Raw genomic sequence first — 13,689 nt, 5'->3', positions numbered from 1 at the left:
GGTGACTTGTACTATATGCACTATATATAACTTGGTCTGGTAGCTACATAGCAAACTCAAGGATAGCCTGGGCTACACGAGACTGTCTCAATTTTTTTTTAAAAAAACACAAAACAATATATGTATTGTATAAATATATTAGATTTGTTGGAGAATATCTATTATTGCCATTGTTTACTAGTCCTATTCAAGTGATCTATAGTTTTGTAATTTTGGGTGCAAAACTATTTTTCTAAGAATTTAATGATTTTGATCAGATTTCAATATGTAGTTATTCAAACTATATTTTCTTTCCTCTTCTAGTTTTCTATTTCTAAGACTTACAGTTCCGCCTGCAGAACATTACCCTAGGGCATCTGTCAATATGGTGAACATCAGTTAGAATTCCAACTGTTGTGAAGATAGACTCATTGTGAAATTCTCAGACAAGGTCCTTTTACAACTTTGTTTTAGTTTCTCGCAAAACTGTAAGAAAAACTCACAGGGAGAGTGGTTTAGACACTCCCAGTTTCAATCCTGGGTTGGCTGGTTCTGAGCCAAGGTGGAGACATCATGGTGAAGCCATCTAATGGCCAAGGGAAACAGAAAAGGGGATAGATAAAAGGGACCAGGACAAGGTATACCCTTAAGGGTAAGGTCCTAGTAACCTAACGGGTTCCGCTCCTACCGCTTTCCAATAATGCTACCTCGGCACCCTCATGACTCTGTCACTTCCAGATCACTTCACAGTAGTACCATCTCTGAATGTAGCACTGAGGATGAAGAGTCCAGCAAGAAGCCCTTTTAAAGGATGCTTTTGTGAAAACACTCAGAGCTCACTCCTCAGGAGCAGGCATTTTCTAGTCACGATTGACCCAAATAACCATCCGACAGAGGGAGACTGGGAACAACAGCGCTGTAGCGGGAATAAGTCTAATAATATATTATGGCTGGAAGGAAGAAACTGAGACAAAGGAAAGCTCTTAAAGGCAAAGAATGAGAAATGTATGTAGTCTGCTCGGCAGGAGTTGGCATCAGCCCATTGGTGGAAGGGCTGTCACTAGGCAAATGTTGTGTTGGGAATATCTTGACTGAAAGTCTGCAGTTTTAAAGACCGTTAAAGATAAACCTGTGGAATCGTGGAATCTGTGGGCACATACAGAGGCATACGGCACACAGGGCTCATGTAGAACAGTGGTTCTCAGCCTTCCTAATGCTGAGACCAATCCATACAGTTCCCAACATTGTGCTGACTCCCAACCATGAAATTTTCCTTGCAACTTGTAATTTTGCTTCTGTTGTGAATTGAAATGTAAATAGCTGTGTTTTCCAGTGGTCTTAGGTGACCCCCGTGAAAGGGGTCATGGCCCACAGGTTGAGAACTGCTGATGTAGAGGATGCCTCTCTCATGGCACAGGTAGAAAGTCAGTGGCACTGTATTTATCTCCAGGAGGCAGGAATGAACGCTCGCTCGCTTTGGCTCTAATGTGTCTGATATGACCAATTTTAGGAGTATCGGCAACTTCTTACCTTGTTTCCTCTGAACATGTGACACTTTGAGAACCTTTTTTTTTTTTTTTTTTTAAGGTCTTAGTTACTTTATACAGGGCATTCTTTGTCCCAACTCTTTTGCTAACTCAGATTTTTCTAGAGTCTGACACTGGCGTGACTTAGGACTTCAGGGTGGCCTCTGAGGTTTCACTGTTGCTCCTCAGGTTTTTGTTTTGTTTTGTTCCTGTACCAGATTTCTCACTCTTTGACACATAATAATCAATTCAGCCTGAACCTGTAAAATTAAAAGAACTTATTTGAGTCCTCTAAGTAGCAATCCAAGAAGCATGGGTCCAGGAGCCTTTGGATCCATGTTCTAAAGAAGACCGGGAAAGTAGGGATTTGAATGGGCAGGCAGCACTGACTGTTGAATGCTGGGTAAGAACAGGATCCATGTAACCAATAGAAGACAAAGAATAAAAATCTGCATATCTAGTAACGTGTCCATAAAACCGAGTTTCTTGCCTGAAAAGCCACTGATTCTTTGATCTCTACCACAAATGGCAATTCTTCCATTCTTTCTTAAGAAATTAATTATAGTCTTCTGTGTTCACTGATATCATTCTTTCTTTTCTGTTTCTTCTTCTTCTTCTTCTTCTTCTTCTTCTTCTTCTTCTTCTTCTTCTTCTTCTTCTTCTTCTTCTTCTTCTTCTTTTCTTCTTCTTGAGACAGTGTTCTCTGTGTAGTCCTGGCTATCCTGGAGCTCACTCTTTAGACCAGGCTGGCCTTGAACTCATGAAGATCTATCTGCCTCTGCCTCCTGAGTGCTGGAATTAAAGGTGTGCCACCACAGCTTGGCTGATATATTTCTATGACATTTACCCCATCCCCTATCTTTATTTATATATTTTTAAAAATAAAACAAACTATCTCCCTTCATTACACACACCAACCCAAATTCCCACTCCCTCCCTTCCTCTCACTCCATCCACACACCCTCCCACCCCACCCCATCCATCCTCAGAGAGTGTAAGGCACATTACTCTGGGGAAGGTCCATGGCCCTCTCTACTATATCTGGGTTGATCAAGGTATCCATCCAAAGAGAGTAGGTTTCCAAAAAGCCAGTACATGTGGTAGGGATAAATCCTGGTGCCCCTGCCAGTAGCCCTGCAGTCTGCCCCAGCCATACAACTGTCACCCACATTCAGAGGGACTAGTTTGATCCTATGCTTGTTCCTTCCAAATTTAGCTGAAGTCGGTGAGCTCCCATTCACTCAGGTAGACTGTTTCAGTGGGTGAACCCATCATGGTCTTGACCTCTTTACTCATATTCTCATTCCTCCCACTCTTCAACTGGACTTTGGGAGCTCACTCCAGTGCTCCGATGTGGGTCTCTGCCTCTGTTTGCATCAGTTGCTGGATGACGGTTCTACGGTGACATTTAAGATAATCATCAGTCTGACTACAAATTAAAATTGGGCTCCCTCTCCTCTATTGCTTAGGGTCTTAGCTGGGGTCATCCTTGTGAATTCCTATATCTAGAGCCATGTTTCTTGCTAACCCCATAATGGCTCCCTCATTCAAGCTATTTCTTTCCTTGCTCTCATCTCTGTCCTTCCTCCATCTCAACTATCCCATTCCCTCAAGTTCTCCTCACCTCTCCCCTTCTCCCCTAGCCTTCCCCTTCTCCTCTCCCTTCTCCATCCATCCCGTGCTCCCAATTTTGTCAGGCGATCTTGTCTATTTCGACTTTCCAGGTGGATCTATATATGTTTTTCTTAGAGTTCACTTTATTACTTAGCTTCTCTAGGATCCTGAATTATAGGCTCAATGTCCTTTGTTTATAGCTAGTATTCGCTTATGAGTGAGTACATATCATATTCATCTTTTGGGGTCTGAGTTACCTCAAAAAGATGCTCAATCATACTACAAGGGCATTTGTTCAACTATGTTCATAGCAGCATTATTTGTAATAGCCAGAATCTGGAAGCAACCTAGATGGCCCACAAATGAAGAATGGATAAAGAAAATGTGGCACATTTGCACATTAGAGTACTATTCAGCAGTAAAAAATAATGACATCTTGAATTTTGCATACAAATGGATGGAATTAGAAAACATTATACTGAGTGAGGTACCCCATTTTTTAAAAAATGACATTTGTAAGCACTCAGGAGGCAGAAGTGGGACCCCTGTGAGTTCCAGATCAGCTTGATCAACAGACCGAGTTCCAGGACAACCAGGTTTCTCAGAGAAACCCTGTCTCGAAAAACAAAACAAAATGAAAATTATATATTTGTGTGTGTGTGTGTGTGTACATGTGTGCATAGGGCATGGGGCCAGGGGCATGTGGAAGTTGAGGACAACCTAAAAGAGTCAGTTCTTTTCATGTACCATGCTGGTCATAGGGATTGAACATAGGTTGCCAAGGCTTGGCCACAGGTATCTTTAGCCACTGAGTCATTTTGCTGGCTCCCACATGGCATCTTACCTGTTTCATTGACTATTTTCCTTATGAATGCAAGTCTCTAGAGTACAGGGCTCATATTTATCTCTAGAGTCTCAGGACTACATACAATAATCTAGGACTAATTTGTATGTATCTACATCCATGTACAAATGCCCATGGCATGCATGTGGAGATGAAGACGACTTGTGGAAATTGCTTTTCTTCTTTTACTCTGTGGGCTCCAGAGACGGAACTCAGGTCATTAGGCTTGGTGTAAAACACCTGTGCCTACAGAGCCATCTTGCTGGTCCCTTAGTATACTTAATAAATTATTCACACATAATTAGATGAGATGGTAACTAATAATATGGTTACAGATGACAACCGTGTTGATACCTGATATAAAATATATCAATATCCCATAGATAAGGTGAGAAGTGTTGTCCATAAAACCCCTAATCTAGAGCATAAACCTGACTTTGTTTCTTTTTGTGTGTTTCTCTAGATTTCCAAGCAACATGATCTAAAACAAATCCAGAAACTCACAGGTCAGAATGATTCTCTCCCTTACTGATCAGCTCAAGGCTGGTGACAGATCAACCGTGGGCCATGCTTTCAAACTCTAGTCTTGAACAGTGGATGGAAGAAAGTTGAAAAAGAGGGTGTTCCTGGAGAGTACCCCCAACTTTCTGACATCTTCACTTCCAAAGTCATGCAGACAGCTCCATAATTCCTACATTATTTGCTTTCCTTGTGCTTCTCTGTCCCATACATTTTCATGGAAAGCCCAAAATATGGGAAAGGAGAATGGGCAAAGATTAACTACCAAGAGTTTCGTGAGGGAGGTCCATCTCCTTTATTCTGTTACCACGGATGTGGATGTGGGGTAGACATCTTTAAAGGAAAAGATATATTGGGAACCTCTGTGTCCCCCACTACTGCGTTCCGGGGTCACTTCTAGTACATGATGAAGACAGTATAGTTTGCTTGCAAAACAAAACTTGATAGCTGGGCTGTACCACTCATCAGTTTCATGATGTGACTTCATCTTTGCTCCCCTTATTGTTAGATGATGTCAGTAGTCACTACGCTCATGGTCTCTTTACTCCTGTTACAGTTTCACAGCTGAACAAAGCTGGAATGATGAATGTCATTGAAGCTGATCTAACATGGTAAGCAGAGTCTGTCCTCAGACTGTCCTATGACACATACCATGATGGCTGGTTTCATGTCAACATGATCCAAACTGGCATCATTTTGGAAGAGATTGTCCTCTCTAGATTGCCCTGTGGACAAGGCTGTGCTGCTTTTTTTGTTTGTTTGTTTGTTTTTGGTTTTTTGAGACAGGGCTTCTAGCCCTGGCTGTCCTAGAACTCACTCTGTAGAACAGACAGGCTTTGAACTCAGAAATCTACCCACCTCTGCCTCCAAAGTGCTGAGATTACAGGTGTGTGCCACCATGCCCAGCTACATTTTCTTAATTGATGATTGATATGGGAAGGTCCAGCTCACTGTGAGTGATACCACCCATGGACTGGTGGTTTCAAGTGGCACAAGAAGGCAGGGTGAGCAAGCCATGAAAGCAAGCCAGTAAGCAGGGTTCCTCCACGACCTTTGCATCAGCTGCTGCCTCTTGGGTCCATCTTGCCCTGAGGTCCTACCATGACTTCCGTCAGCAATGGAGTGTAACCTGAGAACTGTAAGCTGAAATAAACCCTGTCCCCCTAAGTTTGTGGTCACTGTGTTTCAGCACAACAGTGGAAATCCTAGCTGCAACACCATCTTAACCGTAGATGCTATATGTAAAATCCTGGGACTTTTACTTCGTTTACTGTGATAGCAATTGCCTCCTTCCTAAATTAACTCCCTATTCTTATTGGCTGGCTTACTGGTACTTTAATATCACTTCAGTTCTACTGACATCCCCTTTTGTGTTCAGTATTTCAGGACTTTCCATGGGCTGGAGCCAGGAATATGTATTCTGGTCAATAGACAGGAATCTTCAACAGATCTTCCAACATCTGGAAAATGCAAGGTCAGGAAACAGAGTTTCTGGGTAGGGGAGAGAGAGGGAGTAAAAGGAGGGAGGTAAAAGAAAAGTGAGTTTGAGCAATGGAGAACAATGTTTTAAGCTTTATTTATTCCATGTTTTATATGGGTATTTTACTTGCATGTGTGTCTTGCACCACATGCATGCCTGATGCCCACAGAGGACAGAAGAGGGCATTGGATCCCCTGGCACTGGAGTTATAAATGTTTGTAGACTACCATGTGGGTGTTGGTAAGCAAACTTGGGTCCTCTGGAAGAACAGACACTTCTCTTAACTGCTGAGCCATATCTCTAGGCCCCACAGTGTGTGTGTGTGTGTGTGTGTATGTGTGTGTGTGCATATCACATTTATTTAGGTATTTATTTATTATTTTTGTGCATGTGTGCACATGTGTACCACATCATGTACATGGTGGTCAGAGGAGAAGCCACAGGAGTTCTTTCCTTCTAACATGTGGGTCTTTTTTTTTTTTTGAATTTTTTCGAGACAGGGTTTCTCCGTAGCTTTTGTAGACCAGGCTGGCCTCGAACTCACAGAGATCTGCCTGCCTCTGCCTCCCAAGTGCTGGGATTAAAGGCATGCACCACCACCGCCCGGCTTAGCATGTGGGTCTTAGGGATCGGACACAGGTCTTCTGGCTTAATGGCAAGCACAGGTTTGCGTGTGTGTGTGTGTGTGTGCATGTGTCTGCAAAACTTGGGTGTCATTTCTGGGGAGCCATCCAGCTGGATTTTTGAGATAATTAGCCTTGGCTGTCCAGTGAGCCCCAGGGGACCCACTTTTCTCTGCTTCCCCAGCACTGGGGCACTGTGTCCCTTTCTTTTCATGTGGGTCCTGGGGATGGAACTCAGCTTCTCTCTTTGTACAGCATGTCCTTTCCTCACTGACTCACACATTCTGCTCTTGGTGGAGGGATTCTTTACATAAACAACTGATGTTTGTGAATGCAACCCCTCGTTTCATCTCTCCCTTAGACCAAAAATGCTTTGGACTTGAAACAACCACTCTTTCTCTTCTTACTAATTTTATGCCTACTGATTCCAAATAAAATGAAAACATTTCTTTTTGTCAGGTCAACACTTATGGAAATGAGTTTACAAGAGTCCCGAGATTTGTCTTCCTCCTCCGTCTCTGACATTGTGGGTTGGGAGGCTATCCCACCTTCTTGCTACTGTACGACAGGAAACCATTCTTCTGACTCCAGCGTGTCCTCTGTATCATCATCCAGTGACAGCTCAAACCCATCTTATCTTCCAGTCTTTCCTGGAGGAGCAACGTGGCAATTCCGAAGCCATAGCTTACCTGCTTTCTCCCGAAAGGAACTGTCCGCTCCCAGGAGCCAGGGCTCATCCCTGCCTACTTTTCAGCCGGCAGATCTTGAGAAATCAGATCTTTTTCAGAATCTGTCAGCTCTTCCTCCTTTACAAACTCAACACTTTTTTTATTAACTCAATTTTAGAAACCCTAGATTCTTGCAAACAAGAGAATACAAGAAATAAGAGAAAGAATCATTTGCTATCAGATCTTGGGCCAAATTCTGTTTTGAATGAGAGCCCAGGCCCCCTAGTATGGGCTCCACTCCAGCTCTCTCCTTTAGTCAGAGGAGAACTGGAAGGACACATGTCTCATAAGGTTTCTACTTTGCGGGCACAAGTGGTGCCTTTGCCTGTGAAGAAATCCTGGGAAATACTCAATCATTTGATGGATGTACAAGGAGTCCCTGAACAAGGGCTCCCCAAAACTCAGTTACCTATACTCCTCCCTCAGAGGGCTGAGCAAAATACCAACCAATCTCCAGATGCTCCATCATTTCATGTCCATGTAAACATTGGGGTGAATTCTGAATTAAGCAGGACGGAAGTGTCACAGCCGCTGACCTCAAACAAGCAGTTACAGTCTGCTAATGACCGCCAGGTTCTTAGCTACAACCTTGTAGTTACATCAATGGGCACTCAGCTCCCATTAACATAGTTCGGGAAGAAAACGCTCTACTGAAAAAGGATCCAAGGCATGTGTTAGAGCTGAATATAGATCAGAGGGTCCTAGGTCTTCCAGAAAAAAGAATACAGTCACAAAGGGCACAAGTAACTGACGTGGAACTGACAGCCCAGGTACCACGCTCAGCCACGGACAGCATAAAGGTCACTCCAGTGGCATTGCTTCAGGTTATGGGCTCCATGGGAATGATCCCAGAATCACACGTGCAGGTGATAAACTGCGTGGGGTTCCCCCGCAGCCACCAAGTCAAGCAGAAACAGTGAATCTAACTCCTCGGCCATCAGATCAAGTAATTGAACCAAAACCAGTAACGAGTCTTCAGCATTCAGCTACGGAATCAAAGAGTATGGCCTCAAGACTGAGTCAAGTCACAGATAATATGAAGGTAACTCCTGTGAAATTGCTTCGCATCATGGATTCCATGGGGATGATTAATGAATTACACCCACATGTCATAGAATCAGCAGAAATAGCCCCAAAGCCACAATACCAAGTGATGGAATCGGCAAAGGTGGATACATTGCATGGCCACCAAGCCATACGACCAGAAGATAAGAGTCTAGGACTACAGCAATCAGTTCTGGAAACTGTGGGAGTGATCCCCCAGCCTCAGCATAAAGTCATGGGAACATCGAAAACAACCTTGGGGCCACAGAATCAAGCCACAGAACACATTGGGATTGCTCCCGGTCCAATACATGAAAATATTTTGGAAATTAGCTCAAGTGCACTTCCTAAAGCCATTGATTATGCAAAAGCAACCCAAGTGGCACAACAAACCATGGATTTAATGCAGAAAATTCCATCAGGACAGCCACACATTACAGAACCTAGGGCTTTGATCCAAACTGAAAATTTGACCCCACTGCCAGCTCAGCCAGACGGTCTGACTTCTACTGTCCCAAGAGGAGCAGCAGAATCTCAAGACATACCTCCACAGCTACCGTCTACAGTCCTAGCGTCATCAGGAGTGATTCTGCTACCATCAGGTCAATCCCTGCATGCTCTGAAGGTGACCCCGATAGTACAGGCGCCACCTGGGGTGGGAATGATCCCACCACTCCAAGTTGTAGAGCCTCCTGGTTTGACTCCACAGCCCGTGGCTCAAGTCAAAGAACCTCTGGACTTGCCTTCTGGGTTCCAGGTTCAAGCTGGAGACTCTGTGGGGATGACTCCACAACATCAAGGTGCGGAGTGTGTGTCACTGACTCCAGGACTGTCTCAGCAGGTCATGGACCCTTCAAAGTTTACCCCATGGCACCAAGACTTAGACTATTCCGAGGTGAGCCCAAGGCAAAGTCACAAAATCCCAGAAAGGGGTGGGACCTCTGACACCTGGCCCCAAATGATGAATTCTGTAGAGATGACAGAGGTACAAAATCAAATAATGGAACCTGTGAGAACAATCACAGCACCACTAGATCAAGGTACAACACTCATAGGAAGGAGCCCAAAACATCACGTTACAGAAACGGAAGTGGTGCCAGTTACACCCCTACTTCAGGAAATGAAACATTTGGGGGAAAACGCAGTCCCACAGCCTAAGGTTATGGATTCAACGAATTTACCCCCAGAATTACAGAACGTAAAATCTGAGCACTTAATCCCAGATCCAAGATTGCGAAATATGAAATCTGTGGACATAGCCATGGATTTAGTCCCAGAAAAGGTAAAATATGGACCACTGACCTCAAGAGCAGTATCTACAGATTTGACCCCAGAATTGCATCAGCTGACTATGCAGTTTGAGGAATTAACCCACATGCCACAATTGCAAAGTGAGGAATCTGTGCCATCGGCCCCTGAATCTCAACTTCAAGATGTGAAATCTGGCCAAGTGATAGTTGAAGCACAACTCCAAAACATACAGGCTGCTGGGCTGGCCCCAGGTCCACAGGAACAAACTGATACATCAGTACATTTGACCCCTGGTTCACAGACTCAAGGTATGCAAGGGGCTGTTCATTCAGCCCTATTGAGATACAAAAATGGTGGAGTTGGCTCCAAGACCATCACTTGAAGATAAGAAATCTGTGAACTTGACCCGAAAACCATATTCACAAAGCACCAGCTTTGAGAAGACAGCCCATGTACCATTGCTCGAAGATAGAAAGACTCTGTTGGTAGAAGGTAGGAGTTTAATTCCTGAGGCACTGGTGGAAAGTGTAAATCTTAGTGAATTGTTCCCAAGCACACATCTTTGTGCGGTAAAATCCTTAGAAGTGAACCCCGACCCAAGTTATCATTTCCTGGAACCTGCAGAATTGGCCCTACGGCATTAAGCCCCAGAAGAAAGAGTGGGCTCTGACATTTGTCATCAGGTGGAAGAATCTGTTGAACTGACACAATCATCATTAGGAATGATGCCGATACCATTGAGCCAAACCTCAGACTCTATGGAGATGTACTCACCACCACTCCAAGAAACTCTTGAAACTAGGAACCAGGTTGTAAAAGAGATGGAAGAGACTCCAGAATCACAAAACACAATTAAAGATGCTCTGGATTTGCTACCAGAATCAGAAGTGCAGAATATGAACTCAGTGGTGGTGATGGCCCCAGAACCACAGCCCTCAGATGTGAAGTTTCTTCATAGGACTCTAGAATCGTGTTCAGAAGTTACTAACTTATCAGAAATAACTCTGAGACCAGAATACGAAGACAGAGAGACTATCAGATTGACATTTCCTAAAGTTGATGTTACTCAGGGGGCCATGATAGAACCATATTCAGAAATGGGATCTCTGGAGTTGGGTCTAGAACCAGGAGTGCAAGGTGAGAAATCGGAGTCCTTGGCTCAACACTTGCAGTCTGTGGAAGTAATTGGTGACCACCTGTACTAGCTGCAGAGCCTATCGCACTAACTACAGGACCCAAACCGCACATTAAAGATGTGATCCCAGGGCCCCAGCTCGAAGTCAGCTTAGGCAAATGGATACAGAATCACAGATGCAAAATGAGGAATCTGTAAATGTAACACGACATTCGTCTCTAGAAGAGGTAGGTCCATACAGTTGGGAGGTGTGAGGCCATCAGAGATGACTGTAAGGTCAAAATTTTAAGAAGAAAAATCTGTGGGTTTAAACTTGAATCACAAGTGCACCATACAAAGACACCTGAATTGTTCTCAGAACCAAGATACAGAAAAAAGAATACATCACATCCATTTCAGAACCACAGCCTCAGGGGATCAAAACCAAGATCCAGCAGTTGGAAGTGTTAGATCCGTTCAGTGGATACCAGGACCTGAGTTCCATAGCCCGAAGAATTTGGGTTAAATTATGGGTCACAATCTCAAGGGGTCAAATCTACAGAACAGAAAACGTCTATACAGTTGGGAGGTGTGAAGCCATCAGAGACGACTGTAAGGCCAAAACTTCAAGAAAAAAAATCTGTGGGTTTAACCTTCAATCACAAGTCAACCATACAAAGAAACCTGAATTGTTCCCAGAACCAGAGATATAGAAAGAGAAAGCATCACATCCAATTCAGAACCACAGCCCCAGGGGATCAAAACTGTGGACCAAAACCAAGATCCAGCAGTTGGAAGTGTTTGATCCATTCAGTGGATACCAGGACCTGAGTTCCACAGGGCGAAGTGTTTAGGTTAAATTATGGGTCACAATTTCAAGGTGTCAAATCTACAGAACAGAAAACGTCCATACAGTTGGGAGGTGTGAAGCCATCAGAGACGATTGTAAGGCCGAAACTTCAAGAAGAAAAATCTGTGGATTTTAAACTTGAATCACAAGTGCACAATACAGAGACACCTGAATTGTTCCCAGAACCAAGATACAGAAAGGCGAAAATTCACATCCCATTCAGAACCACAGGCTCAGGGGATCAAAACCAAGATCCAGCAGTTGGAAGTGTTAGATCTGTTCAGTGGATACCAGGACCTGAGTTCCATAGCCCGAAGTTTTTGGGTTAAATTATGGGTCACAATCTCAAGGTGTCAAATCTACAGAACAGAAAACGTCCATACAGTTGGGAGGAGTGAAGCCATCAGCGACGACTGTAAGGCCAAAACTTCAAGAAGAGAATCTGTGGGTTTTAACCTTGAATCACAAGTGCACCATACAAAGAAACCTGAATTGTTCCCAGAACCAAGATACAGAAAGGAGAATACATCACATCCCATTCAGAACCACAGCCTCAGGGGATCAAAACCAAGATACAGCAGTTGGAAGTGTTAGATCCGTTCAGTGGATACCAGGACCTGAGTTCCATAGCCCGAAGTGTTTAGGGTTAAATTATGGGTCACAATCTCAAGGTGTCAAATCTACAGAACAGAAAACGTCCATACAGTTGGGAGGTGTGAAGCCATCAGTGACGACTGTAAGGGCAAAACTTCAAGAAGAAAAATCTGTCGGTTTTAACCTTGATCACAAGTGCACCATACAAAGACACCTGAATTGTTCCCAGAACCAGAGATACAGAATGGAGAAAACATCACATGTAATTCAGAACCACAGCTTCAGGCGATCAAAACCAAGATCCACCATTTGGAAATTTTAGATCCGTTCAGTGGATACAAGGACCTGAGTTCCATAGCCCGAAGTGTTTAGGGTCAAATTATGGGTCACAATCTCAAGGTGTCAAATCTACAGAACAAAAAACGTCCATACAGTTGGGAGGTGTGAAGCCATCACAGACGACTGTAAGGCCAAAACTTCAAGAAAAAATATCTGTGGGTTTTAACCTTCAATCACAAGTCGACCATACAAAGAAACCAGAATTGTTCCCAGAACCAGAGATACAGAAAGGAGAAAGCATCACATCCAATTCAGAACCACAGCCCCAGGGGATCAAAACTGTGGATCAAAACCAAGATCTACCTGTTGGAAGTGTTTGATCCGTTCAGTGGATACCAGGACCTGAGTTCCATAGCCCAAAGTGTTTAGGGTTAAATTATGGGTCACAATCTCAAGGTGTCAAAACTACAGAACAGAAAACGTCCATACAGTTGGGAGGTGTGAAGCCATCAGAGACGATTGTAAGGCCAAAACTTCTAGACGAAAAATCTGTGGGTTTTAACATTGAATCACAAGGGCACCATACAAAGACACCTGAATTGTTCCCAGAACCAAGATACAGAAAGGCAAAAATATCACATCCCATTCAGAACGACAGCCTCAGGGGATCAAAACCAAGATCCACCACTTGGAAGGGCTAGATCCTTTAGTGGATACCAGGACCTGAGTTCCATAGCCCGAAGTGTTTAGGGTTAAATTATGGGTTACAATCTTAAGGTGTCAAATTTTCAGAACAGAAAACGTCTATACAGTTGGGAGGTGTGAAGCCATCAGAGACGACTGTAAGGCCAAAACTTCAAGAAGAAAAATCTGTGGGTTTTAACCTTGAATCAAAAGTGCACCATACAAAGACACCTGAATTGTTCCCAGAACCAGAGATACAGAATGGAGAAAACATCATATCCAATTCAGAACCACAGCCTCAGGGAATCAAAACCATGATACACCAGTTGCAAGTGTTAGATCCGTTCAGTGGATACCAGGACGTGAGTTCCATAGCCCGAAGTGTTTAGGGTTAAATTGTGGGTCACAATCTCAAAGTGTGAAATCTACAGAACAGAAAACGTCCATACAGTTGGGAGGTGTGAAGCCATCAGAGACGACTGTAAGGCCAAAACTTCAAGAAGAAAATCTGTGGGTTTTAAACTTGAATCACAAGTGTACCATACAAAGAAAACTGAATT

The 13,689-nt window shown here is 43.7% G+C and overlaps 1 protein-coding gene across 1 annotated transcript in view; it reads left to right on the top strand.

Annotated features, from left to right (window-relative positions):
• Nucleotides 1-13,689, top strand: part of C1H2orf16 (chromosome 1 C2orf16 homolog) — a 70,282-nt gene that overhangs the window by 44,363 nt on the left and 12,230 nt on the right. The window contains 8 exon segments of the mRNA XM_057785432.1: nucleotides 4,427-4,505; nucleotides 4,991-5,093; nucleotides 5,861-5,956; nucleotides 7,045-7,405; nucleotides 7,407-7,920; nucleotides 7,923-8,179; nucleotides 8,182-9,157; nucleotides 10,254-10,796. Of these exon segments, the coding sequence (XP_057641415.1) occupies nucleotides 4,427-4,505; nucleotides 4,991-5,093; nucleotides 5,861-5,956; nucleotides 7,045-7,405; nucleotides 7,407-7,920; nucleotides 7,923-8,179; nucleotides 8,182-9,157; nucleotides 10,254-10,796 (2,929 nt within the window).

The sequence above is a fragment of the Chionomys nivalis genome, chromosome 1 (assembly GCF_950005125.1).
Source record: "Chionomys nivalis chromosome 1, mChiNiv1.1, whole genome shotgun sequence".
Classification (NCBI taxonomy): domain Eukaryota; kingdom Metazoa; phylum Chordata; class Mammalia; order Rodentia; family Cricetidae; genus Chionomys; species Chionomys nivalis.
Note: the sequence above shows the minus strand (reverse complement) of the source record. Positions and strands in the feature narration are given on the sequence as shown.